Source organism: Lacerta agilis, chromosome 3, assembly GCF_009819535.1.
Source record: "Lacerta agilis isolate rLacAgi1 chromosome 3, rLacAgi1.pri, whole genome shotgun sequence".
Lineage (NCBI taxonomy): Eukaryota > Metazoa > Chordata > Lepidosauria > Squamata > Lacertidae > Lacerta > Lacerta agilis.
The window spans coordinates 103,336,885-103,363,452 of record NC_046314.1 but is presented as its reverse complement, the minus strand read 5'-3'; the positions used below and the strand labels follow the sequence as shown (position 1 = coordinate 103,363,452).

Genomic DNA, 26,568 nt, shown 5'->3' with positions numbered 1-26,568 from the left:
GGGAGGTAGGAGATCAACACAGTTTCAGAGTGACCACAGAGAGTGTGGGGGAGGGGAACAAATCACGCCGCGTGCGTGGGAGGAAGACAAAAACGGGGGGGAGGGGGACTGAGAGGAGACAGGCAGAAGTTCATCGGGATAACGTGTGGGAAACCAGGAGAAAACGGGGGGGGGAGACTGAAATGGGGCAGATGGAAGATCGTGGGGATAAGCTGTGGGAAACCAGGCGAGAACGGGGGGGGGGGAGCCACAGCAAGGCGTGGCTGGGCCAGCTAGTATAAATTAATATATATTTAAGTTGACTGTTTCTTGAAAGAATTCCATCTCCTGACACATCCTATATTTTACCAACTTTGTTGTAAAATAGAAATCTTTTCCCCATTTAACTTCCCTAAGTCTCCTTTTACTAGAATACTAGTAAGAGGGGGGCACGCCTCATTTGAGACAGGGTGAAGCAAGGCAAATGACCTCTATAAAGGTCTGCTGGTCAAAACCCAACAAAAATATGTGAAAGTTACTGAAAAAAATGTATGAATTGAACTTTTAATTACATGGTGGATAAATGTGAAGTATTGAGTAGGAGAAAATACAATCACATTAAGAGGATGACCCAGATAGCATTGAGGAACTTCGCTTGAAAATCATTTTGCTTGTTTCAAAGTTGGGCCTCTTTGTGATAAACAAATTATTTAAATGTGAAAAATATTGAAACAGAAAAAATGGAAGTGAAATCCCTCTTTGTGATAAACAAATTATTTAAACGTGAAAAATATTCAAACAGAAAAAATGGAAGTGAAATCCCTACCTGACCACCAGTTAGCCAGAACTTCCTTAACAATGGTAGCTAAACATTGAGGCAGGCACATTCCAAGGCTACAAAAGTCTTGCAAAATAATCTGCTAATATTTCTACTTACCATGCCTTAAAAAACAGTAGATTCCTGTCACAGAACCTGTGTTGAAAAGTCACATCATAGTGCAATTTACATCTCCAACATGGATGTGTGAATCAGCTACATATAAGGTTGACTCTTTGACGGGCAAGGTGTTCAGAATATGTGCTGATTGGCCTGAATTGTTTGGCTGTTTAAGAGTTGTTAACAACCCAGTCAACAAAACACTTCCAAACTCTTCTTCTATTGTAAAGAAAAACAAAAAAACATGTTCCTTTTCTGTCACCAAAAATTCTGCCAGAGTTTAGTCTCAGGCTACATGCACGTTAGCCACTTAAATTGCAGTGAGGTTGTTCTTCAAGTTACTTTCATATGTTGCTGCTGTTGGTGCAGGGATATATCTATGGAAATATAGGCTGCTAGAACTTTTAAATATGCCTTTACAAGTTCCTTCCAAAGTTTCATTTCCTCCAGCACAGAAAAAGACCACACATTTGTTAAGTTTACTTCCAAACTCTCCAAAGGTCAGATTAATATGCTTTCTCATACAGCATTCAGAAAAAGTTGCATAGGCAGTAAAACTTAGTTTATTTCCAAAGTGGTCTTCCAGAACTCACAGCCATGATGAGTACAGTAACACAGTAGGGTGAGCTGGAGGCAGATTCTATTACAAGCTGGGTTTAATTGGGGCTGGAGCAAGGGGAAAGTTGGCATCAAGGCTGGCAAGCAGGTACAGAAAGGTGTCAGATTAGAAAGCAGGCAGGTAGGCAGGGAGAGATATAGTGGAGGAACAAAGAGGATGATCGGAAGAAAAAACAGAGCAAGGCTGGGGTACAGGCCCAAGGAACACCCCATGTTCCTCGAAAGGGGTGTACACCCCCTGAATTAACTGAGCACCCCTTCTTCAAAATCAACTTGTCAGATGCACTTAGGGGCTCATCTGTTTGACCTGCCACTTTCTCCCAGAAAACCCCACAGTTTAGCGTTCAATTGGAAGAAATGGCAGCTGGGTTTTCTGTGGATTGCTGTGTGTTCCAATTTAGCACTAAAGAGTGGATTTTCCAGGGGAAAGGGGTGAGCAAAGGCAAAACCACTCAGACCAGTGTCTAGAAAACATGGGAATAGCCAAGGGCAGATTTTGGTAATACGGCACTATGTCATAATTTTGTGCCCCCTAAGCTTGGCACCCTCCAAGGGGAAACCACCTGCATCGCCATAAATCCAGTGCTGGACAAGCAGAAAGCTGCTCAGACCTGGGACAAGCAGAAGTGTGGACAAGCCCTCAGTGTTGTCATTTTCTAGAAGGGGCAGGGAATCTCATTTTGACCTGATCTTTAAACTGTTTCCTGGAACAAATGCAGCAATAATTAATTTATGGGTACTGCCAAATGCAGCTACAGTTCAGTGCACTTTTTCATCCCTGATTAGAAAAGAATGTTTTCTGAAAGGTTTCCTTTTTCCTGCCTGATCATGTGAATGAATATAAACCAAAGTACTGGAACTGCCGTGCCAAGTGCCTCAAAATGAACGGAGTGCATGCCAAATGTTCATTAATACGAATGGAAATTTCCAACAAGAATGAATATAAAAGTAACTAACTTTGATTTAAACTTTTTATTTATTTAGCAAACATGTTTGAAAACACAATTTAAAAACGAAAGCAAAACTGAAACAAAGGGTGTTTTTTTTAATGTAATAGGCTTAGGACAGCTGAATAACTGTACATGTGGATAATTCCACACTTTCTCCTTTAGATTTTCTTCACAGATATTTCCTTAAAGGGTTTTTATTGGCAGGGTTTTGAGAGGAAGAGAGAAAATCGCTCAAAAGGTTCATAATCTGAATCTGGTGTGGAGGGCAAGCATTATCCTCTTAGAAAGAATAATCATTAAAAACTCCATATTGTCTGAAACGAATCCTTTATGTTTTGTCCCCTGGTTGCCCTGATTAAACTTATTAAATCTAATTAAGTGGTCATGACAAAGCAAGTGCTCACTTTAGTTTTCTTTTTTTACTGTGGTGCCAATAGCCTAAGGGCTACATTAGTGGCTTAAAACGCAGCCTTCCCCCTCCACACCTTTCAAGTGTCATGTTACACTGCTGTCCACACTCAATTACCTGAATACCTGATTTGCTTTCTTGGGCCTGCAATCGCCCCTCTAATTTCTATTCAATGAAACCATCCTCTGCACGCGTGCTGCCATCTGCTGATGTAAAAAAAAAAAAAGTATACATGTTGGCTTAACCTTTTTAAACGGCTGGGAGCTGGGTTTGCAGGAAAGAGCCTCCAAGCCACAGCATTTCTCAAGAAACTGCAGGATGCAGGTGGATTGTGTCCAGCAGCGGTTCCGGCATGCAATTACTGAGCAATGTCGCAATGATTACCGCCTGCAATCATTTCCTCTTGCTGTAGTGTAGCTCAGTGCTTGTTTACATCCTGTAAGATTCGTAAATTAACTGTCGCCAAAGAAAGGCTGCAATCCTTTGCACAGGAGGAGCTAGTCCCATTTGAGCGCAGTCCTAGTCAACAGGATAGGATCGGCTTAAAATTAGAAATGCTTACTTCTGAGTAACTGTATAGAAGGGTTCGGCCTGCACTACTAGCCTAAGGCATGCTTACTCGGAAATAAGTAGCGCAGGATTCAAGGTGGGTTTGCTCAGGGTCGTCGGTTTGAGACCCACGTTGGGCAAAAAAGATTCCTGCTTTTCAGCGGGTTGGACTAGATGACCCTGCGGTGCCTTCCAACTCTACAGTTCTGTGATTCTCTGAGGGTCAGGGTTGCGCCTGTGCATACTTGCGCGGGGAAATGCCCCATTTTGCTCAGAAATCTTTCTCTGCATAAAAAATTCCCCCAGCAACATAACGAGGCAGGTTCTCTCTCTGTGTCCTCTTCCGCGTCAGCTGATGGGCACGTGTCACGTGATTCTGATTGTTGGCAGAATCCCTTGGGGCAAAGTCCTTTCCCCCCATAGTGTCCCTCTGACTCTTTCTTAACCGTCGGCGTTGCTGTCTCTTCCTTTGCAAACAAGCTTCGTGGGAGGGGGCGAGTGGGGAGCAATGACAGAAGTGAAGAGAGAGAAATTTGGGGAATGGCGCCTTGGCGGAGGGACTGTGGAAAAATTCCTGCTCAAATCCAGCACGGTAAAAGTGGAAATTATATCCTTGGGCTGTATAATCACCGCGTTGGAGACTAAAGACAAAGATGGAAAATTCTCAGATATTGTTCTAGGCTTCGATCATTTGGAAGGTGGGCTTGAATTAACTTTTTTGAAAGTTTATTCCACAGAAGAAACCTCGAGGCACAATATGTTTTCCAGTGTAAACCTCTGATTTGTTTTATTGAAACCCACCCAGCAGGTTTGGTGGTGCTGTAATATAACTAGCCCTGTACATCCAAGCTGAAAAATGTTCAAGCTTCATCACTACTGCTGTATTTAGTACCATAGTTTTGCAATGGAGCATAAAAGAACAACAAGGAAAGCTTTTAACTCGCAATAACACCCCCCCCCCCAATTATCTTGAGAACTGTAGTTTGTTAAAAGTGCTGGGCATTTTAACTCTGTGGGAGGTAAACTACAGTTTCTGGGGTTGTTTGCAGAAAGCCTCGTGTTTTAAACGTAGGATGGGTTACCTGCAAAAAAAAGCAGAAACCATGAAACAAACAAATGTTAACAGTTCAGTGGAGCTTCCAAGGAAGTATGTTCATTTGATCACAGTATTATGAGTGGTGTACACAAAAATAATTTCCTGATGCTCCCCCTTTTTTGACCTGCAGTTTTGTGAGAGTGTGGGGAGCAAGCAGCAGTGGAAAGGGTTGGGAACCACTGTTTCCCCATTACAGAGTCTCCCCCCCCCCCGAAAAAGAAACACCTGGGTGTTTGCACATTTACAGCTAAACAGAAATGCAGTATCTTCCATCCCAGGCAAAGTGCCTAGATTACAGGCATATTTCACTTTTTAAAAAACAAATGTGTATAATTATATTTACAGATTTAAGCCTACTTTTAACAGACAAAGGTTGAAGTCTGGAGTGTATCAGATTGCAGCCCACAGGATTAAATGCTGCTTCAACCCTAAAGGAATAAATAAGTCGCCGCATCTAGAAAAGTAGAAGGGACTCAGAAGGGATTCAGTCTTGTGTTCTTCCTGACATGCTAGCTTTCCTTGTGGAGGGAGCTTTTTGGATAAGTCACCCACTACAACTGAAGTGGTACAGAGCAGTCAGAGGTTTACTACCTGACCCTTGAAATAATTCCTGCTGTTGGCACCCAACTACAGTCATACCTCTGGTTGCGAACAGGATCCGTTCCGGAGCCCTGTTGCAGCACGCAACCTGAATTACCGCGTCTGCGCATGTGCGCGACGCGATTTGGCGCTTCTGCGCATGCGCGAACCGCCGAACCTTGAAGTAACCCGTTCCCGTACTTCCGGATTCGGTGCGTTCGTAACCCGTGACAAACACAACATGCAGCGTTCGTATCTGGAGGTATGACTGTACTGCACATTTGCTTGGCAAAATATATGCAAAGAGGTGCCTGTGTGTGTAGAATTCTATACAACCCTTTGCATATGTTCTGCTGAACAAACAGGCATTGAGGGTGGGGACAGGGTGTACAGCAGGGGTCAGCAAACTTTTTCAGCAGGGGGCCGGTCCACTGTCCTTCAGTGTGGTGTAGTGGTTAAGAGTGGTAGACTCGTAATCTGGGGAACCGGGTTCGTGTCTCTGCTCCTCGACATGCAGCTGCTGGGTGACCTTGGGCTAGTCACACTTCTTTGAAGTCTCTCAGCCCCACTCACCTCACAGAGTGTTTGTTGTGGGGGAGGAAGGGAAAGGAGAATGTTAGCCGCTTTGAGACTCCTTCGGGTAGTGAAAAGCGGGATATCAAATCCAAACTTTTCTTCTTCCTCTCAGACCTTGTGGGGGGCTGGACTATATTGGGGGGGTAAACAAATTCCTATGCCCCACAAATAACATAAAGATGCATTTTAAATAAAAGGACACATTCTACTCATGTAAAAACATGCTGATTCCCGGACCGTCTGGGGGCTGGATTGAGAAGGCGATTGGGCCGGATCCGGTCCTCAGGCCTTAGTTTGCCTACCCATGATGTACATGGGGCAGAGCCAGTGGGCATGATCCCACTCCTTCTCTGTATTTGCACAGAATGAATGGAGAAGACTCTGCTGCATGAACCAACAATTAGGTTGACTAACTATGAGATCTGCATTTTCCTTTCATTTTCTATATTCCATACAACTTATTCAGAAGTTAATTCATATTCTTCTTCTTATTATTATTATTCATATTAATTCTTATTCATAGTTAATCAAAAAATTCTTTATTGGAAAATTTATGAAGATATAAAATAATATTAAGAGGGAAAAGATACAAATGGAATATGAGCATTGTTATATATACAAGTAAATTATTTAACAACGTAAGATAATGTAGGTAGAAATAAATTTGGAAGGAGAGGTTCTACAATATGGGACTAAGTTGATAACATGTTACAGATGACAAATGTAATAAAGAAGTATATATCCGTGGAATTAGGTGACAAAAGAAAACAGAAGAAGAACGGGCGGAAGCAGAAGGGGGAAGTGGTTTTTTTTTTTTTTACAAATTGTATAAGCTATGTATATGATATAAGCATAAGAGTATTTTTTTCTCTCATTGATACAAACCTTTGTATACATGCAGAACTCATAAATGCTGTACATTCTTGTATAAATTATAATTTTGAGAAAACTTAATAAAAATTATGTTGGGGGAAAAAAAACAATTAGGTTGACAGATATACTGGAAGTCAGGCATTTAATGTTGCTGATCCCATGCTGTGGAACATGCGCCCATCAGAGATTCAGCAGCCAACCTCCATTTTGACATTGAGGGTGCTGAGAACTGTTAGGAGACCCCTGTTTTCCTCCCAGAGCTACAGTTCCCAGAGTGGTTTAAGAATCAATCCATCTTCGCATGAAGCTTTGGGAATCGTAGCTCTGGGAGAGGAATAGGGGGTCTCCTAACCACTCTCAGCATCCTCAACAAACTAAAGCTCCCACAGTTCTTTGGGGGAACCATTAATGTTTGAAGTGCTGTCACATTGTTGTAAATGTGTTGTTGTGAATGTGGCCTTATCCTAACCTTCCTTTCCAGAATTGCTGTGTGAGGATAAAACAACTCGCAGGCGTCCTTGGAGGAAGGGCCAAAGTTTACAATCCATCTGCCTTCGACTTCCGATTGTCCCTTTAAGCATGTACATAAATCAGAGCTTGAAATTTATTCAGGGATCAGGATAACTGACTGAATAATGAACAGGTTCCCAGGCATGAGATAATAAAACTGATCTGCAAGTAGTATTCCATCCAGAGAAGTAGAAAAATAACTGTAGAGAAGAGTATGAATATCTATCTGTCATCCCTGGTTCTCAGAACTGCCACCATTCCTCCTGTCCCACTCAGTTACCAATCAGCATTTTTCATGTTCTTCTTCAGAGATCAGATAATCTAAGGGTCAAGTGTCTCCACTGTTACATAAACCTTGACTAGCTGCTGCTCAATGCATTAGATCAGAGGTTTTCAACCTTTTTGAGTCCACGGCTCCCTTAACAGACTACATTCTTTCTGCAGCACCCCTGTGGGGCTCAGGAGCCCAGTTATGTCACCCCTTGCCTGCAGAGTTGGCAGCCTCTCACTCTTTCTCATACACCCTCCTTGTGGAGTGTTTCCTCAGCCTCCTCTCCTCTCCCCTCTCATTGGGAGTCCTCCAGGCAGCTGCTGCTGCTGTCCCTGGTCACTGAGCTGCCCCCCACCCCAAAGAGAAATGCCTCCCAGAGGCACCATTCACCTGCGGAGCTTATAGCCAGGGCTGCTGCAATAAACAGCTGGGCAAGTAACAGAGACGTGAGAGGGCATCAAATATGGGAAGGAAAGAGGGACAGAGGCCAGGGTTGCCCACGGCACCCCTGACCACCATTCAACACACCCATGGGTGCCACGGCACACTGGTTGAAAAACACTGCTTTAGACATTAAGTCCGTGGGAAGCTGGGTGCTGAAATAAACACTGATTACCTTTCCTCCAGCAATCCATTCTTTTATAGCTGCTTCTAGATCCTGTGGGCTTGGAGACTGTGTGTATTAGCTTCTACAGTCCCCCCCCCCAACTGAAATGAAGCAGTGCTCCTTTGTTCCTCCTAACCCTACCAATGGGTGGATGACACTGCTTTAAGGTTAATTAGTCTTTATGCTTGGTTTTGTTTCTGTTCAGTTGTTCCGCGATCTGTAGAGCAGAGCTTTCGGTCAGTTTTTTATCCCCACACAATGCTGCATAGATCACTACAGATTCCTTTCTCTCTCCCCTGCCCCCATGAAATAATGTATTGCTGTCATCTGTTTTCAAGCAAGCCAGGGTAGAAAGTGCCCTCAAAAGGGGACACCCTGATCTTCCTGCAGGAGACCTAGAAGAAGAAGAAGAGTTCGGATTTGATATCCCGCTTTATCATTACCCGAAGGAGTCTCAAAGCGGCTAACATTCTCCTTTCCCTTCCTCCCCCACAACAAACACTCTGTGAGGTGAGTGGGGCTGAGAGACTTCAAAGAAGTGTGACTAGCCCAAGGTCACCCAGCAGCTGCAGAACCCCAAATTCAGGCTGTTAAAAGGCACAAGACTTGGGGAGCAATTGTATGCACCCTGAGTGCAACCAAACTCTCCCCACTTCTTCCTAGCAACTGAGTTCAAGAGGCATGCCACCTGCAGCAGTGTGGAACTTAGCCAGCGGCATGACCACACAAAAAAGGAGAAGAAGAAGAAGAAGAAGAAGAAGAAGAAGAAGAAGAAGAAGAAGAAGAAGAAGAAGAAGAAGAGTTTGGATTTGATATCCCGCTTTATCACTACCCGAAGGAGTCTCAAAGCGGCTAACATATTCCTTTCCCTTCCTCCCCCACAACAAACACTCTGTGAGGTGAGTGGGGCTGAGAGACCTCAAAGAAGTGTGACTAGCCCAAGGTCACCCAGCAGCTGCATGCAGAGGAGCAGAGACGCGAACCCGGTTCACCAGATTACGAGTCTACCGCTCTTAACCACTACACTACACTGGCTCTCACAGACTTCCAGTTCTTACTAATTTTAATTAAGATGGGAGGAGCTGTGTCAGATATGGATGTGTTTCTTCCAATGGAGTGAATGGATATGATACACCTTCATGTGGAAGAGTTTGGGAGCCTATCCGAGGCCCCCCTTTCCTAAGGGATTACTGGATGGGGGGTTTATTGGAAGAAGCTTTGGTCAGGGGTACAGTTAACTGCCCCTCCTTTAAAAATAGAATATAATGAAAGCTCTAGCTAGCTTCCAATGTTGAGCATTGAAATGTAATTGACCTTATAAATCTAAGGCTGCTCCGCACTTTCTTTTATTGGCCAGGGTACACCAACAAGCACCCCTACTTTGGAGCTGTCGTTGGACGGGTTGCTAACAGAATTGCCAGAGGGAAATTTACAGTGGAAGGAGTGGAGTATCAATTGGCCATCAACAACGGACCCAACAGTCTGCATGGAGGAAAGAAAGGTTTTGATAAGGTAAATGTGCTTGCGCTCAAGTGAATAACAATGTCAGTACAGTGGAACCTCGGTTCCCAAAAGCCTCCCTTGTCGTACGTTTTGGCTCCCGAACACAGAAAACCTGGAAGGAAATACTTCTGTTTTTGAACATTTTTTGGAACCCGAATGTGCGACACAGCTTCTGCTGAGTGCAAGAAACTCTTGCACCAATCGGAAGCCGCACCTCGGTTTTTGAACATTTCAGAAGCCAAACAGGCTTCCGGAACGGATTTTGTTCGAGAACCAAGGTCCCACTGTATTTACTATCAGGGCATGCTGACATATTCAAGTAAGCCGAGAACACTATGTTGCTGGATAAAAACAAAGGGCCATCTAGACCGGCATTCTCTTCTCTCAGTGGCCAACCAGAGACTTCTGGGAAGTTCACTTCCGCATGCAGACACTTCTGTGAACTCCCAATTCTTTTCTTCCTTCCTTGAAGCCAGGCTTGGACCTTTCTCAGTGTCTCCCTGAAAAGGGAAGACTCTGAGAAAGGATCCTCCTTTACTGATGTTAAAAGACCGCTGTGATCGTAACCGGAATGGAAGAGGGAAAGAGTCGCTCCCAAAGAAAGGCAAAAACTGGACAAGTTATAGCACACTTTAGTGCTGCGATGGGGAACCTGTGACCCTCCAGATGTTGTTGAACTCCATCAGCCCCAGGCCAGCATGACCAATGGTCAGGCAGAGAATCAGAGTTGGAAGGGACCACTAGCATGATGGGAGCAGTTAGTAATCTAACAATATCTCCAGGGCCACAGATTCCTCATCCATCTTCTAGTGCAAATAGCAGGATTAGTATACAGAATAGTAATTATATCCAAACAGGAAAATACTTACAGAGAAGTAATGAAATCAACATGTGAGGTTTTTCTGTTTGACCAATTTGAGGCTGGATGTCTTGTCGGCTGTAACTATTTCCTGTGTAATTTGAGGCGATTCTGATGAGGAGTCCCATCAGATAGCAAAGCTATAGATATAGATACGCTTCTAAACTCAGTGGTGGTTTTAGCTTTTTATAGAACTACCGCTGGCTGACATAAGGATCCACCCAATTTGTTTGCATCTGCAGGTTTTGCTTCCTCCTTCACACTTGGTTTGGTTGCTTGATTAACTTTGCTTGCTTTATTTATTCCAGTTCCAGTCAAAGCTTTCTAATCTTTTAAAACAGTAATGAGTATCATAAATTTTGGGTGTATGGGGTGTTAGGGGAGGGGGTAGTACCTCTGGTGGTCTCAAGTCCTTGAAGAGTTAAGGACTTCCCCTGCATGCAAAGACAGGCTGTGGCGGTCTGAGCGGATGAGACCAAGAGTGGGTCCAATGGTCAAGAAGACTGTTTCTGCACAAGCTGTAGAGGGAAGTGAGGGGCAGATGGTGCTCATCCACCTGGGAAGGTAGCCCATCTAGGAGAAGGAAAACTCTGATCTCTGGGAGAACAGGCTAAGGAGCAAACCCTACACAAATCCAGAGTGTAGTTCCTAAGACAGTTGGATGGAACCTTGTACGCCTCTTTCGGGCAACTCCTGAAGTCAAGCTGGTGCCAAACCTATTGCTCTGCTTTCCTTGGGGCCACATCAGTGCAGCTGAGGGGGGTATTTTTGTGTGCTACTAACGGAACGGTCCCCCCCCCCCCCCGAGGCACACTCCATTGTCTCTCAAGACAGTCTGATGCAAGCAACAAAAATAATTAATTTGGGCTGGCATATATCCGACATAACTGGGATTTCAAAGGGGGAATTGATGTCTGGGGGGAATTTCCAAATGGTGGTGCTTTGTCTTGGATCATCAATCAAAAACTCGTGTTTTTGTAAAAGAAAAGAAAGTCCAACAACTTTCTGGTTTTCTTAAAAATTGCTCAACCATTATGGTGGTTTCCTTTTTAAAAAAAGCTCAACTTTCAGGTTGTCCTGGTTTTTTGAAATATGACAACCCTAAATGAAAACAGATTGCCTAATGAAAACATATCACTTAGGAAGCTGCCTTACACTGAGACAGATAACTTGCCCTCCTAACTCAATACTGTTGACACTGACTGGGAGTGGCTCTCCAGGGTTTCAGACAAGACTCCTTTCTTAGCCCTAACAGGAAATGCTAGGGATCGAACCTGCAGCCTTCTATGTACAGGGCAGATGTTCTACCACTGAGCTGCTATCCTTCCTTTTAAGAACAAACTTAAGAATAGATCTTTGGCTGATTCAGTACAGTAACACATTTTCCCAATCATTTTCGCCCACCTGTGTTCCCATCTCTGATGGACACCAACCGGCCAGAATTACAACCTTACTGAATTAAATGGGTTTGAGCTGTGAAGATCCGTTATGCCAACTGTGCTGTAGTGTTACCTTATTTTTGTGGCCTGCTCAGTGTTGGCACCGTGGTGGAACAGCTGGATTTTTGTCATAGACTGCCCATTCATGCCTCCAGTTAACCAGCGCAGGAAACACATGCTTTTGTTTGGAAGAATCCTTTCCCAGGTGCTGAGGCTTAAGAAATTTTACAGCAGCCTTCTACATCCTGGTGTGTGCCAGCTGGTTTGGGCTATAATCCTCATCATATGATGGCTGGTTGTGTTGAGAGTTGTAGTCCAAAACTTGGAAGGCACAAGTTTGAGGAAGGCTGTTTTATGTGTGAATCACCTTCTCTCACCAAAACTTACTATATAGCGTGCATTACATGTGTGTATATCTTCCTATATACATAAAAATGTAAGGCTATCATCATGCTGCAGTCCCAATGGCAGCATGACAACGGAACAGCAGGCAAGCAAGCAGACAGCATGGGTGACCAGTGGCCCAGGTGAGCTGTTTTAACAGTGGGAGGGTGGGAAGCACTTTGAAGAATGGTTTGCCAAACTGCTCTGTGAAGCATCTCTCTGGTGATTTCATAGAGGACAGTATGTCTCTAGTCCTCATCATTGCAGGTCAAAGTTCTTTTAAATCAGTGTTTCCCAAGCATGGGTCTCCAGCTGTTTTTGGACTTCAACTCCCATCATCCCTAGTTAGCAAGATCAGTGGTCAGGGATGATGGGAATTGTAGTCCGAAAACAGCTGGAGGCCCAAGCTTGGGAAACACTGATTTAAATATTTTGAATCCTGGAAGTGATCCATGGTTGTCATATGTAATCTTTTGGCACACGGGCTCATCTAGATACATCAGTCTAGTAGCTGGACTCTAGCCAATGTGATTAAAAAAACAACAACCATTAATGAAATTGTATTGCAGGTTATCTGGGAACCTGAAGTGCTGCCAGATGGCGTACGGTTTTTCAGAGTAAGTCCAGATGGTGAAGAGGGATATCCTGGTGAGCTGAAAGTCTGGGTGACGTATACTCTCAAAGATGGGGAGCTAACAATCAGTTACAGAGCTCAAAGCAGTAAGACCACACCAGTCAATCTGACCAACCATGCGTACTTCAATCTTGCAGGCCAGGTAAGGCAGCTCTATTTGACTCTTCCATTCTGTAACATCCTGTAGAATAGGATTGGGGGGGGGGACCTGTGTTCCTTCAGATGATGTTGGACTACAACTCCCCGCTAACTGGTCATGCTGCCTGGGGGCTGATGGGAATTGCAGCCCAATGACATCTGGAGCCCCACAGGGTCTCCACTCCATACGGTTATTAGTTCTCATCTTGCCTGATAACAATCCCTTCTTGCCAAGTTGGTTGTACTTCTCTAAGTAATGGAACAGGGTGCGAGGCTTCAGGCCCCTGAACTTGAACAATGGATAGGAACATTTGGGAGAAGGGACCCCATAATTTTATTATTTATTTTATTTTAGACTGTTCCTGTACGTCTTAGTTTAGGGCATGTCATTTTAGGGAGCAAAACTTAATTTTTGCAAATTTCTTCAGTGAGGGGTTTTAAAAATACGTTTTTGTATGTGAGGAATTAAAATCTGCTGTTATGTTTGTGCTTGTACAACATTCAGCTGAGTAAATCTACATTTGGTGAAGAAGCACATAAACTGCTTTCGGAAAATCAGAGAATTTTAATTTTAGGTTCTGAATTGTCAGGTAATGTTAAGTAATAAATAATAATAATAATAATAATATAACTGCAAGTACATGGCAGTCATTTTTAATGATCACTATGCAATTTAACACACATTTTACTTTGCAAGCGAAACTAAATTATATTAGTTTAACCAAAATATATTTGAATCCCCATGTCATATTACAACTTTTTAGCACCCCTCATTTTTGGAATATCTCAGCAGTGTATGGCAACTATGATACTTTACATTTTACACTGCTCAGCCTTTACTGAGCATTCATTCGGATTTGTTTGTGTGTTGTTTACACATCTTCCCATTTGTCACGTGTTCATTCCACACTTTGCAATGCATTTCCTTGTCACTGTCAAAACCACAAATTTTGTTTTAAAAAATAAAAGGGGATTTGTTGCACTAGGGGAACAGAAGATTTTAATCTACTTTAAATGCACAAACCTAAACTTCCACTACATACTTGAATCCTACAAAATATGGAGAGTTTGGAGGCACTCAGAATTGTGCCCGTGTTGAGGATTCCAGGCAGCCATACCTTTTCCCAGGATACTCCATTGCTCCCTCCCCACCCTATTTATATGCTTCTTGTGAGTGGGTTTTTACTATTGGAGACCAAATGCCAGAACAATTGATCTTGGTCTTCTTTGACCTTGATTCAGTAAAGTGATTATTGTGATTCGGAGGTACCTACAGCTCTGTGTTTACAACAAGGGTGGTGTAAAATTCAATCTTTCTGTTTTCTGATATAACAGAGTTCCCCGCCCCCCTCTCTTCATATTTCAGGGATCACCCAATATCTACGACCATGAATTTACTATACAGGCAGATTCTTACCTGCCAGTGGATGAAACCCAGATCCCCACAGGTTGGTTGGTTGGTTTTTAAGATGAATGCTGTTGAATCTACAGATGTTATCTAGGGAGCTGCCGTGGTCAACTGTGCAGAACTGGCCTCAGTGAAGGGTGCTAGCCCTGAGTTCCAAAACTGGAACAATGCCATAAAAACACAGGGTGGGTGGTCACTGTGAAAACAGGATGCTGAATTATATGGGCCGCTAGCCTAACCCAGCAGTACACTGCTTATGTTCTTAGATCAGGCTTCCTCTACCTCGGCCCTCCAGATGTTTTTGGCCTACAACTCGCATGATCCATAGCTAGCAGTCCCAGTGGTAAGGGTTGATGGGAATTGTAGTCTCAAAACATCTGGAGGGCCGAGGTTGAGGAAGCCTGTCTTAGATGGAGGTTAAATCTTAATTTGACGTCGAAAGGAGGGCAGTTTGCTTAGGGAAACACAGAACATGGCATGTGACACTCACAGCTGTCCAGTCCCCACCCCTCATACCTACTGCCTAAGGCAGCTTCCTCACTCTGCCTAATGGTAGGACATAGTGGTCCAGGATTGGCATTTGGAGAGCTACAGGCTCCCCAATATTGGTATAAGTGGGAATGGTGGCAATGTTAAGTGGCTGTGTCTTTTCAGACCACCTGTGGTTTGGGAATCCAATTGTTCTGTATGTGGTTTGTTGCTGTGGTCGACTTTTTGGTGGAACTTGCCATTTCCAGATGTCCATCTTGGTTCTATCCACATTTTTAAGAGCTGCTGTGGAAGGTTGCTAAATGTGTAGAGTTCCCTTGCCTGTTTCATTGTTTTTTCTCCATTAGGAGAAATTGCTTCAGTGCAGGATACAGGTTTTGATCTGAGAAAGCCAGTGGAGTTTGGAAAACACCTGCAGAAGTTTCAGCTTGGAGGGTTTGACCACAATTTTTGCCTGACGCAGAAGAAAGAAACACGCTTCTGTGCAAGGTACATGTTTGGTTTGTCACCTTTGTTTGACAGCATATTGACCAAAACATTTTGTTTCATGCTCTTCCTTCTCCCAGTTTATTTAAAAGTATTTATACACTGCTGTTCATAAAATATATCATAGGGCTTTACAGATTTAAAATAAAACAATAAAAACATCGAAACATTTAATTAAAACCATACCCCACAAAAGGCAACAAAATCACTGTAAAACATGGGAAGCAGTCCTCAGTTTCAGTTTTCAAAGGTCAACTGGGATAATTTCACGTTAGCCGAAAGCAAGCAGATACTTGATATGACCCTCCATAGTATTGGGGCTGCTACAGAAAATGCTCTGATCCTGTTTGAGGTTGATTTTAATACGCAGTATAGATTGCTTATGTAATTGATTTCCATACTTTCAAATTCCTTAGAAGCCTATTTTGGCAATAAACAGTAAATAAATTAATAAAGGACAAGGATTGCAAGTATAGACATCCAAGGATGTGATTAGACAAATCAATTACGTAATTAAAATGATAATGTCCTCCAAGTTCCATTCTGTAGGAATGTAGGAACTTCCATACCTTCCCACTTGAGATTTTTTTTTGGGGGGGGGTGTTAACAATAAACTACAGTATTTTGCTTTGAACCATGCTCAGGTTTTCACAGATCTCTTGCGAATTTCACTTGTGGAAGGCTGGTATTGCAAGATGCTCTTAATCCACCTTGTGTACTGTGATAACAGTAACTTGAGCCAGCACAGCTAGTGAGCTTTGGCAACATGATGCTCACCTTGCCTAGACCCACTGAAGTGGCTAAATGTGTCTTTCGATATGGCACGGATATGATCCAAAGCCACAGTCTGTCTGTTCTCTCTAGCTAGATAAGTATTTTGTTGCCTCTTGGAATTCTCGTGTGATGCGTTATCATGTATTTATGGAAAGAAAGGCAGCTAAAAGGCAAATGCATCTTAGGATGTAACCCAGTGACTTCTTTTAAAATTTGCACAGCCCCTTCCTTGCACCCGAGTGCTGTTTCCCATGCATCTGTTATTAAGAGCTGCTGGCTACCACTACACATAACTGAATGCAGAGTACCAAAGGCCTTCTTTTCTTTTCTCTGAGTATAGACTCCTAGAAATGTACCGGTAATTAACAGATACTTTCTTTTTACAGAGCCCATCATCCCCCTAGTGGCAGAATGATAGAGGTTTATACAACTCAGCCCGGCATTCAATTTTACACTGGGAATTCCTTAGATGGCACCCTAAGGGGAAAAGGAGGCTGCGTGTATCCCAAGCATTCTGGCTTCTGCCTGGAAACACAGAACTGGCCAAATGCAGTGAACCAGGTACATTCTTAAGTTTTATATGACCACGGGGCCACGCAGAATAGAAGCTACACAAAACTGCCTTGGGGCTCAGCTTCAATGGGTTATTGCAGATTTCATTTTGAGGATGCTCAAAAGAACATAGAAATCAGTAATGGATGGATCTGCAGAAGCATTGAAATCACATGGTACAGCTATTCCATGATTATCTTGTTTCTGACTGCAGGTAGATCACATTTTGCTATGCAGAGCAAGGCTGATTTTCTGTGCACAGCAAGTTTTTTTTAATCAATAAAAAAATTCAATTAGGTGATTCCCCCACTCTAAAACAGATCCTTTGCAGTTTCTCTGCATTCTCAAGACTTAACAGTGCATTCCTAGGCATAACTGCTCACAGTAAAACCCACTGAGCTTAATATAACTTTACACTCAGTTAAGTATGTGCAGGATTGCAGCTGAAAACACCAAAAGTTGATTAATCAAATGTGAACCAATTCAAGAATACTATGTATGTGTGTAGAAAGTTTGTGGTTATGTTCTTACAGCTGCTTGTGTAGCATGCCAAAGGTAGATCAGGTTCTGCTAGCATATATGAATGATTTGCAGTAGATTGGCAAGGATTTGACTCCCAATTTTGTAATGGTTTGTTCTAAATGCAATAAACAAAACCCTAGATGCAAGTAATTTTTTTCCTAAAAGTGCACAAATGTTGAGTTTTACTTTTTTTATTCTTACAGCCTAATTTCCCAGATAGCCTGCTGCACCCAGGAGAGGAATACAAGACCACAACTTGCTTCAAGTTCTCTGTAGCTTAAGCAAAGGCCTGCAGCAAAAACTTTTTGTAGAAATTTCTAACAAGGTAGTTCTCAAAGATTCCAGACTGTCTGTTTTAGGATCAAATGTGTCTTCATGTATCCATGTACTCAAGAAGTCTACTTGACACCATCCAGCATTGATTTAAGATTTTATACAGGCAACCTTCGTTCTCTCCCACCGCCCCCTTGAGAGCTTACTGGTTCAAAGGCATGTAGAAATGTAAGAAATAAATCATGTTAAAATGTAAATTGCTAAGATACTATTGCTAAGGATGTTGGCACAGTTCTTCCCCACCCGATTTCTTAGCAATGGTAAAGGTATTACATTTGCATTGGGTCTAAAATAGACTCTAAATGCAAGAGCTGTGAAGAGTTGTTTAAAAGCTTGTATTGGTTTGGAATTCAGTAATGTTGCAAGGATTAATGAGAATGCATAAGAATCATTAACAAACAGACAAGTGGCACTGGTAAAAAATGTTAACTGCTGCTGTTCAGTACAGCCTACGTGTCCTTTCTGGATTCTCTATTCCACCACAGGGCAAACAGCAGTGGCTACTGAACATATTGTCCTCAGTGAGCTGTACTGAAGATCCTGCTCCCATTTTCTTCTGCATACCTAGAAGTATCTCTAAACATGCCTATATTGCTGGTTTCTCAGGAGCCATATGTGATGCTAAATAGGCTGAATTCAGTACCTGTTTGCTGTTAGGGACGCGGGTGGCGCTGTGGGTTAAACCAGAGCCTAGGGCTTGCCGATCAGGTCAGTGGTTCGAATCCCCGCGACGGGGTGAGCTCCCATTGCTCAGTCCCTGCTCCTGCCAACCTAGCAGCTCAAAAGCACGTCAAAGTGCAAGTAAATAGGTACCGCTCTGGTGGAAAGGTAAAACTGCGTTTTAGTGCGCTGCTCTGGTTCGCCAGAAGCGGCTTAGTCATGCTGGCCACATGATCCAGAAGCTGTACGCCTGCTCCCTTGGCCAATAAAGTGAGGCGAGTGCTGCAACCCCAGAGTTGTCTGCGACTGGACCTAATGGTCAGGGGTCCCTTTACCCTTGTTTGCTGTTAGTATGTTGGTGGGGTGCTTCCCATTAAGCTTCCAGGTAACTGATGGGTTTCCCATCAGCCAGCAAGGCTGTTACCTCTTTTGGCTACATAAACATTGGAGCCTTACTATATACAGGTGGGGTCCTGCTATAAAATGCTGTGTTGTAGATCCCTGGCATGCACATGGAGTGTGTGTGGGGCGGACGGGACTCCCTGCTCTTATGAGAGTCCGTCTTCATGTGCAAACTTTTTAAACATTTCAAAGTGAAACCAGTTTGCCTTAAGCTTCTGCATCTAATGGAGTGCTTGATTTGGCATGAGAAGAGGCAACTTCAGTAGATTGGGCTTTGCTGCAACTTAAGAGGTATGGGGGATTTTTGAACAGGAATCCAGACCTAAGGCTCATTTATGACCTGCAGTACTAATAGATGACATTGAATGAAGGTTGTATGCTATTCCCAGCATTACCATCTAGTTCTCAGCACAACTTAATGTGGGAACAGCCAGCTATCTCACCTTTGGCCCAAACCCTAATGAACATCACTGGTAGGCTTGTGATAAATCATAGCCTGTCATAAGCCACAGCCCTTTCTAGACTCATACAGGGACAAAGGTGGTTTTTTAAAGATAAAAACACTAAACAGGAAGAGTTAGATAGAAAGTGGTCTTTTCTATTGTATGTCTCCCTCCACTACAAAAGTAAAAACATCTGTGCCCCCGTCCAAACTGTGAGAAAGTATTTTGTTGTGGCACTGAGAATACAGATTTGTCTGTCAACTGCTGCTTGCCTTTTGGCTGAAAATAAACACACAAGCATTTTGGCTTGCCAGGTAGAACCATCTTCCTGCTGCTCCCTGTGTGATTGCCAATTGTGAAAGTGAGCATGCAACTTCCTTGATTAGAAAATGTTAAGCATTTTTATTTATCAGAAACAGCATATTCATTTAGTATCATAAATATAGCCATGTCAATACAGTTTAAAACAAAAACTGAAGTTACTTTCATCTAACTAATGAGTATTGTGTTTCAGCCCTTTGTCACTCAAGTCCCATCTATGTTCTGTCATAGAAGTTAAGCAGCTGTTACTCTCTGTTCAACCTTAGGTTTAGTATGTTATATTTAGAAGCTAACTTATACAATACTGGAATTGCAGTTAAGCAGCAGGCATTTCCAGATGAGACATGTATGTTTGATAAAGGTGTATCCTTGAAGTTTGTTTCCAGCATCTTCATTTGCCATTTTGATTCTGCTCAATCATAGCTAAATTTTGCCCTGCTAATATGCAATTTAAGCTGTCATATAAACAGTTTTCAAGCTAGCATCCTGTTTTCATTAAGGGAAGAATGAGTGAACTGAATAAGTGAAGCAGGGAGCCTAGCACAATAAGATAGAAACTACTTTCACAAGATCAGATGCTGCTTTGGATCAGGTTAGGATCTGCCTAATTCACGGTTACCTTCTATCCAAAATACCTTGGGAAAAGCCCATTGCTTACACTATTTTCTTGGTATCCCAGATAGAACTCAAACAAAATGGCAATTTGAATATGGGTGCCTCATTTAAGATAATTGTGCCTGCGGTGATATGTCATAAGAGTATTCTGCTAAGCAAGCCAACTTGATTTTACAAGTTAACAGATCAAACTCCAACAGTTGTGTAAATACCATTACAGAATCAGATGGACAAGCAGCTTCCTTAAAAATACCTTTGCAAGTCATAACACCCCAGAAAGCCTGAAGCACCAAATTAAATGTCACACTTAAGCTTGATGCCTGCAGGCTAGTGGTAGCCACAAGTATTATTAGCCAATACCCTTGCACAGTATTTGTGTACAACACTAAGGTATCTGTAATCTGTTTTTAACATGCACTTGAAATATCAACAGAAGCAAATAGCATTACAGCAAAGTTAGAAATACACATTTTATTTCATGTGCCCATAAAAAGACCCACTTTTCAGATCACAGGATGTTATTACATACAGAAATTGTGCACTAGTCTAATGTAGCAGCTTTTACAGATTTTACTAGAAGATCAAGATCCTTGCTGCGTTAGCCCTAGAAAAGGTTTTCAATCAACTAAATCCTTACATTTGTCAATAACACCAAAGAAATCCCTTAAAATAACGTAAACAAAATTCTTCCTATCATGTTCTTTGCAATTCTAATCCAGTCTTTCAGGACTCACACTCCTTCGAGGGCTTCCTGATGGCGAACGACTAAAAATAAAAAGGGGGGGGGGAAACGAAGTCACTAGGTTACTCAATGTTAAAATTAGTAAAAAATGGAAATTAATAGATTAGTGTTCTTAAAGGGGGATCCATGCTACCTGCACATTAGTAATTTTAACCCTAGCACCTATTTGGATGCTGCTTTAGAAGAGGATGTTAGTTGGAACTGAAGACTACAAGCTCTTAATGTTAAATATTGAAGCAAACTTAAAAGTTTGCATGCACCCCCATTCCCACAGGAAGTATTACCAAGCTCTCTTGCAGTGTTCAAGAAGCATACTTACCCCGAGTTAATGGAGAATGGATATAAATGGCTCATATCAAAACTGAAAAAGCAAGACTGAATATTAAATCAAGTAAAAATGCTTTTAAACACATACTCATGAGGAACTAAAAATTCTGACACAGTCTACTATTAAGTAACAGCTAGCTGCTGTTCAATGTCTAGAGAGATTGTCCTGCCAATTTCCTGAAGGTTTCAGTCACAACTATAAACCTTCTCGGTTTAACCTTTGAGCCATTTACATTTATTGTCCATTAACATAGCCAGGTAATATGCTCCATTATTATTAATATGCTCCATTATTATTAAACACCCTTTTGAGAATGGTTCTGGACTTTGGTTAAATCTTAAATTTGCTTAAGAGCAAATTTTTATTACACTTAAGTGGCCTGCCACAGTTCCTCAGACCCTGAGTGAATAGTAATCACTCCCTTTCCCAGAAGATGCCAGTTTTTGTGCTTTTACCCTATTTTATGGACGATCCCCCATTATTTCACTTTAAAAAATACCCTAAAAACTATTATTAAGAGCTATAAACAAATAACACTCTACATTTCAAACATTGTAGGAATTTTAACATTTAGTAACATTATTTTAATGTTTTAAATGTAGAACTGTGGATCCAGGTTATACAACACTGTTATAAACTTTATTTCGATTGTTATCTGCGTAAAATGCAATATATGTCTCCTTCAGAGGCTCAGCTTACCTTCTCTTTAAAGATGGTGATCTTGATTTGGAACGGCTGTTAAAACAGCATCAATTACATTACATTAGCAAACACTAGACTGATCCAGTATCTACAGCCAGGGAGGGAAACCAGTAGACCTACAGATGTTACTGGAATACAACTCCCATCATCCCTGACCACTACCTATGCTGACTGATACTGATGGGAGTTGGAGTCCAACAATAGCTGCAGGGCCACAGGTTAACTATCCCTGATCTATAGCCATGATTTATCTGTTTTAAAATAAAAGCATGAAAGCAGCTTGTAGCATCTTGCAATTGGTTATTTTGATGCTGAATACTTGAGAGCCACAAAGATTGCTTCTAAACTACTTAAATGTAGAGTAGGCTAAATGAACCCGCATTCACAGTATAAGCCTGTGTGTATAGTAGACATTTGATGCTTTCGATTAAAGCATTGCAAGTGGCATTTGGAAGTGATTACCATTTAGAATAATGCCCATTTCACATAATTCAGCTAATTACTAGTTACTATTTTACAAAGCATCGAAATTTACCTGCTTCTGGGTCTTGAAACGGACCTGGACCTGGATCTTGACCTTGACCGAGACCTAGGTTTTAAAGAGAAGGTACTCAATTCCAAGCTCTTAATACATCTATGCAGGTGAATGAAAGCTGTCATGAAGCAAGGTTCATTCTATTCATTCTGGAGGGAATTTGGAACTTATGATGCACAGATGTGCTTTTCTCCAGAGATATATGTATGATTCTATGAAATATTTTATTATTGTTGCATTTATTTATGGGTTTTATTTTTTTTTAAAAATCCTACAATTCCTTTTTCTTTTGTAAGCTGCTTTGAATATGGGGTAAAAGTATTAAGATACTAATGATAATTAAATTGACTCAATGAACATTAAGCTTATTAGCAAAATTACCTTGATCTCTTTAGAGAACCTGAACGGGATCTGCGTGGCGAGACAGATCTGGATCTCCGAGGGGAGAGTGATCTGGATCTCCGAGCAGAGACAGACCTGGATCTAAAGAGAGGTGGTTGTTACAAATATGCCATTCTGATTCTTAAACTAAAGCACAATAGTTACAATTTTGATGCTCACCTCCGGCCACGACTTCGGCTACGTGAGCGAGAATATCTCCTTCCTCTGGACCTTGAATGAGATCGAGACCGTGACCTAGTTTTAGGTTAGATAAAAGAAGTATTAGACCACAAGTTCAACAGTTAACATGTGAGCCTTTGCCAAAGCCAAAATATCAGATAATTAAAAATTAGTGTCTTGTATGTTGAAAAAAATCAGGGCCTATGTCTTGAGTATTTTTACTACCTAAAAAAGATGTTAAACTGAATAACATTTTAGAATTACAATCATAATATAAAACACTGTAATGTGTATTTAAAATAAACCTTGCAAGTTTGCAGGTCGACCCTCTTTGGCCCAAGGTCTAGCAGATCTAGACGATCTAGAAGTATCTATAGCCGGTCGCTGCATCTAGGTGTTCTCTTCAATCTAACGACGATCAAACTGACAGCCAAATGAGCCAGGTGAGGCTTGATTGACGCAAGAAGATTTTTCTAGGTGGGAATGTGGTCAATCTGGTGTTCCTCTTTTTAAACCGGAGGGGGCCCCAATTGAAAGCCAAATTTACTGTTACGGCGATCACCGTCTCAATTTTTCTGCCCTTTAAAGAATAAGGTGAAGCTAGGTGTAGATGGCTCGAGGGGATCTGGCCTCTTATGCTGATCACCTCAAGGTCTAGGAGGATCTTAATTGTCGGATTTGCAAGGCGCCTCAGCATGAAATCTTAAGGCTCGTGACATTCTGAATCAAGGCGACTGACTCAAACGAAGAAACCTGAAAGGTTTTGACCAGGTTGATTATTAACATATTAACATATTAACACAAAATATAAACAACTGTAATATACCCACATAATTATAACATTTACTTTTAAAATGGTGTATCATTACCTTCTTTGCTAATAAAAACTATGATTAACTGCTGAAAACGAATCTGCTTATATCTACACATACCTGCTTCTTCTCCGACGACTGTAGCGATGACAGTCATAAGCATAATGACCTTTCTCGCCACACTCATAACATCTATCATTGGGATCAAATGGCCGGCGTGCCGGGGGTCTATCATAGCGAGACCGGCGTGGCATACCGGTTGATAACTCCACTCTAACCCTAGAGCCACAGATCACTCTGCAACAGAAACACATATTTAATAATCCAACTATGGACTCAGAATTCAGTTTTAATTCCCATGCAGATAACCAGTTAGCACTTGCACGTACTTTCCATCTAGCCCACGAACTGCATCTTCAGCATCTCTTGGGTCTTCAAACTCAACAAACGCAAATCCTGGAGGATTTCGCGCAATCCATACTGTGCGTAATGGTCCGTAGTAGCTGAAAGCTCTCTCAAGTTCACCTTTACCAGCACCAGTTCCTAGATTACCAACATATACTTTGGTTTCTACACATACAAAAGAAAAAAGAATTTTTTTTTAGAAAGTTCCAAGAAAATACACGTCCCTAATAGTCTTAAGCCAATTTCAGGCTATCTAAGTATTCATGTTCACTTCACTTGCCAAACTGCACTCCCACTGAACCGCAAAAGGAGGGCTGCAACAATCATAAACTCAAGTTTCCGGCATCCATGCTGGCAGCTTATGGAGGGGGCAGGGAAGGGCCCACGTCAAAGCGACAGCAAGGAGGAAAATAATACTATTATACCGACACCCTGTATCAAACGCACAAGATTTCGCCTAGTTTTTCTGTCCATCTAACTGGATGTTATAGTCGAGATACTCAAAGCAATTAATAAAAAAACCCGCATAGGAAGCGCACTTCACATACTTCGGGGCACAAAAGTTTAAGCAGGCGCGTGTAGAAGGAGAAAGGGGAAGGCCGCCGCTCCCATTATCAGAGGCTCCTGGAAAGCGCGCTAACGAGCAGGCAGCCGGCAGAGAAAGAGCAAGCAGCGGCAACTGCCCTTCGCGCCCTTCGGCGCCGCTTCTCCGCCCTCGCGCCGCCCTCCCTCCGCCGATGGCTCCGCCAAACGCACCGCCGCGGTGCCGCTTCTTCCCTCGGCCAGCCCGCCCATCTCCTCGCTGCCGAAGGCGAGTGGAGCAGCCCTGGGCGCCGCCATCTTTGGCGCCGCCTCCATTTTGCCCGCGCAGCGTCAGTATCGCCGAAGGGAGGGAAAACAAACCCCGCCAGGTCCGGCCACAAGCCCCGTCCGCCGTTACCCCGAGGGGAGTCCCCTCCTCACACCAGCCAGCGACGCAGTTCCAACGTCCGAAACGCCACAGCGCCGAACCCGGGGGTCGCTTTCTCCTCAGCGCAGCCGGCGACCATGCCTGTGCAAAATGGCGGCGTCGGCGGCACTTTGCCGCTTAACGGGCTTCTTCGCTGCCGACACGGAATACGGCCTAGGCGCCGCGGATTTAGCTAAACGGGGCCTCGAAAAGAGGCAAAGAGAGGCGTCGCTGCGGTCTCTTCTCCACCCGCTTCTCCCAGCTCGCGCCACTCACCTCCACCGTAACGGCCATACCGCGACATCTTCGCCCGAGTAGGGGGGGAAAGCCCAACCGTCTCCACGCGCATGCGGGCTCGCGGGGCCTTATATAGGACGTGCCGTTGACGCGCATGCGCGTAACAATCCCCAAGCCGCCGCGGGCCGGCGAGGCGGGAAGAGAGTCAGCTTTTGGTTTCCGTAGCAACGCCAGGCTGGAAGGAAGGAGGGAGGGAGCGGAGGCTGAGGCAGCCTCCATTTTGGGAACGCGGTTATTGCTCGCGCGTGTAATTTGCCCGTTTGAAAACTTTGGATTAATAATTATTATTATTTAATTATATATTTATCTAATAAATATTATTATTTATTTAATAAATAATATTTAATAATTATTATTATTTATACCCCGCCCATCTGGCTGGGTTTCGAGCGCCCCACCGTAGGCCGCTCAGCAACATTTCACTCACATTTCCTACGGTGGCTTCCCGGGGTGGAAGCGGATATATCTGCGCGTTCGGGAAGTTTGGTCCGCACTGATTTTTTTTAGGGGTTGCTCAAGGAAGCGTGAAGGGTTTAGGAAAGGAGACTGTTCCCAAAGCATTAGAAGAAATTAAAAGGGTCGGAGAAGTGATGGCTTTCAAAATAAACTCAGATAAAACCAAAATGTTGGTCCAAAACATGGATGAGCAGTTGATTATTTTTTTTTAAAGAAAGGATGTCTGGTTTAAAAATAGGCAAAATGTTAAATATTTGGGAATTTGGCTGACAGTAAGAAAAGGCAATGGTCGCTGAGAAGCTCCTTGCAACGAATGAACGGGATCACTTGTTTCCTCAAATCCACATGTCTTGAGTCCATCTCAGTGGCGCCCCCTATATTCTGCTACCAGCTCCTGGTAAATCAATATTTCTTTGTTGTCCATTGGGAAATCGATGGCTGTTAACTTTTTTTAAGGTGGTTTATTTTTTACACTCCGCGAATAAGAACGTGAGAGCCTTCTGCATAAAATGAACAATGACAGAACATCTGTCAGTTTTCTTCACTCCAGGCATCATACCAGATTAAAGAGCCTGTCGGAAAATAATGGTATTCGTTTAGTGTTATTTAAGTGCGAGCGTGCATTCGTGGGGCTTGAGGGCAATTCCTCAGCTTCCTCTAAACTGAACTTCATTCTCTGAGGAGGAAAGAGATTCCTCGTAACAACTAGTATGCAAAAGGCAGAACATTAATGGTGCACTCCGACGTCGGTTTTATCAGGTGTCAGTCTCGCGACACGACGTTCAATAGAGCTGACTCGAGAGTCAGTGTAATACTCTATTTCTATTCAATTGAACCAAGGGCTTCAGCTATTTTTGGACTACAG

General features: G+C 42.8%; 2 protein-coding genes across 5 annotated transcripts; one reads left to right on the top strand and one right to left on the bottom strand.

Annotated features, from left to right (window-relative positions):
- The first annotated feature begins 3,878 nt into the window (after positions 1–3,878).
- GALM (galactose mutarotase) lies at positions 3,879–18,064 on the top strand. The gene is made up of 7 exons (XM_033145035.1): positions 3,879–4,140; positions 9,312–9,466; positions 12,709–12,915; positions 14,278–14,359; positions 15,156–15,297; positions 16,455–16,629; positions 17,346–18,064. Exons 1-7 carry the CDS (start codon positions 3,951–3,953, stop codon positions 17,421–17,423), a joined length of 1,029 nt encoding a protein of 342 aa, XP_033000926.1. The 5' UTR covers positions 3,879–3,950; the 3' UTR covers positions 17,424–18,064.
- Positions 18,065–20,372: 2,308 nt separating this feature from the next.
- On the bottom strand, positions 20,373–25,348 carry SRSF7 (serine and arginine rich splicing factor 7). 4 transcript variants are annotated; one of them, XM_033145030.1, is made up of 9 exons: positions 25,227–25,348; positions 23,986–24,166; positions 23,717–23,893; positions 22,785–22,859; positions 22,605–22,706; positions 22,224–22,277; positions 21,686–21,721; positions 20,978–21,019; positions 20,373–20,681 (listed from the first exon to the last, which is right to left on the bottom strand). In XM_033145030.1, exons 1-9 carry the CDS (start codon positions 25,297–25,299, stop codon positions 20,627–20,629), a joined length of 795 nt encoding a protein of 264 aa, XP_033000921.1. In that variant the 5' UTR covers positions 25,300–25,348; the 3' UTR covers positions 20,373–20,626. The 4 variants fall into 4 exon arrangements, with proteins under 4 accessions (XP_033000921.1, XP_033000923.1, XP_033000922.1 ...); XM_033145032.1 differs by lacking the exon at positions 20,978–21,019; XM_033145031.1 differs by lacking the exon at positions 21,686–21,721.
- Between the last annotated feature and the right edge of the window lie 1,220 nt (positions 25,349–26,568).

What these genes read in the sequence shown, in the direction of transcription:
- GALM (XM_033145035.1), top strand. Translation starts at nt 3,951, where the DNA reads ATGACAGAAGTGAAGAGAGAGAAATTTGGGGAATGGCGCCTTGGCGGA. An exon ending in ACTTCAATCTTGCAGGCCAG is followed by an intron (nt 12,916 to 14,277) that starts GTAAGGCAGCTC and finishes TTCATATTTCAG; the next exon opens with GGATCACCCAATATCTACGA. An exon ending in TGAAACCCAGATCCCCACAG is followed by an intron (nt 14,360 to 15,155) that starts GTTGGTTGGTTG and finishes TTTCTCCATTAG; the next exon opens with GAGAAATTGCTTCAGTGCAG.
- SRSF7 (XM_033145030.1), bottom strand. Translation starts at nt 25,299, where the DNA reads ATGCGCGTGGAGACGGTTGGGCTTTCCCCCCCTACTCGGGCGAAGATG. An exon ending in GTATGGCCGTTACGGTGGAG is followed by an intron (nt 24,167 to 25,226) that starts GTGAGTGGCGCG and finishes TTGTATGTGTAG; the next exon opens with AAACCAAAGTATATGTTGGT. An exon ending in GTTCGTGGGCTAGATGGAAA is followed by an intron (nt 23,894 to 23,985) that starts GTACGTGCAAGT and finishes TTTCTGTTGCAG; the next exon opens with AGTGATCTGTGGCTCTAGGG.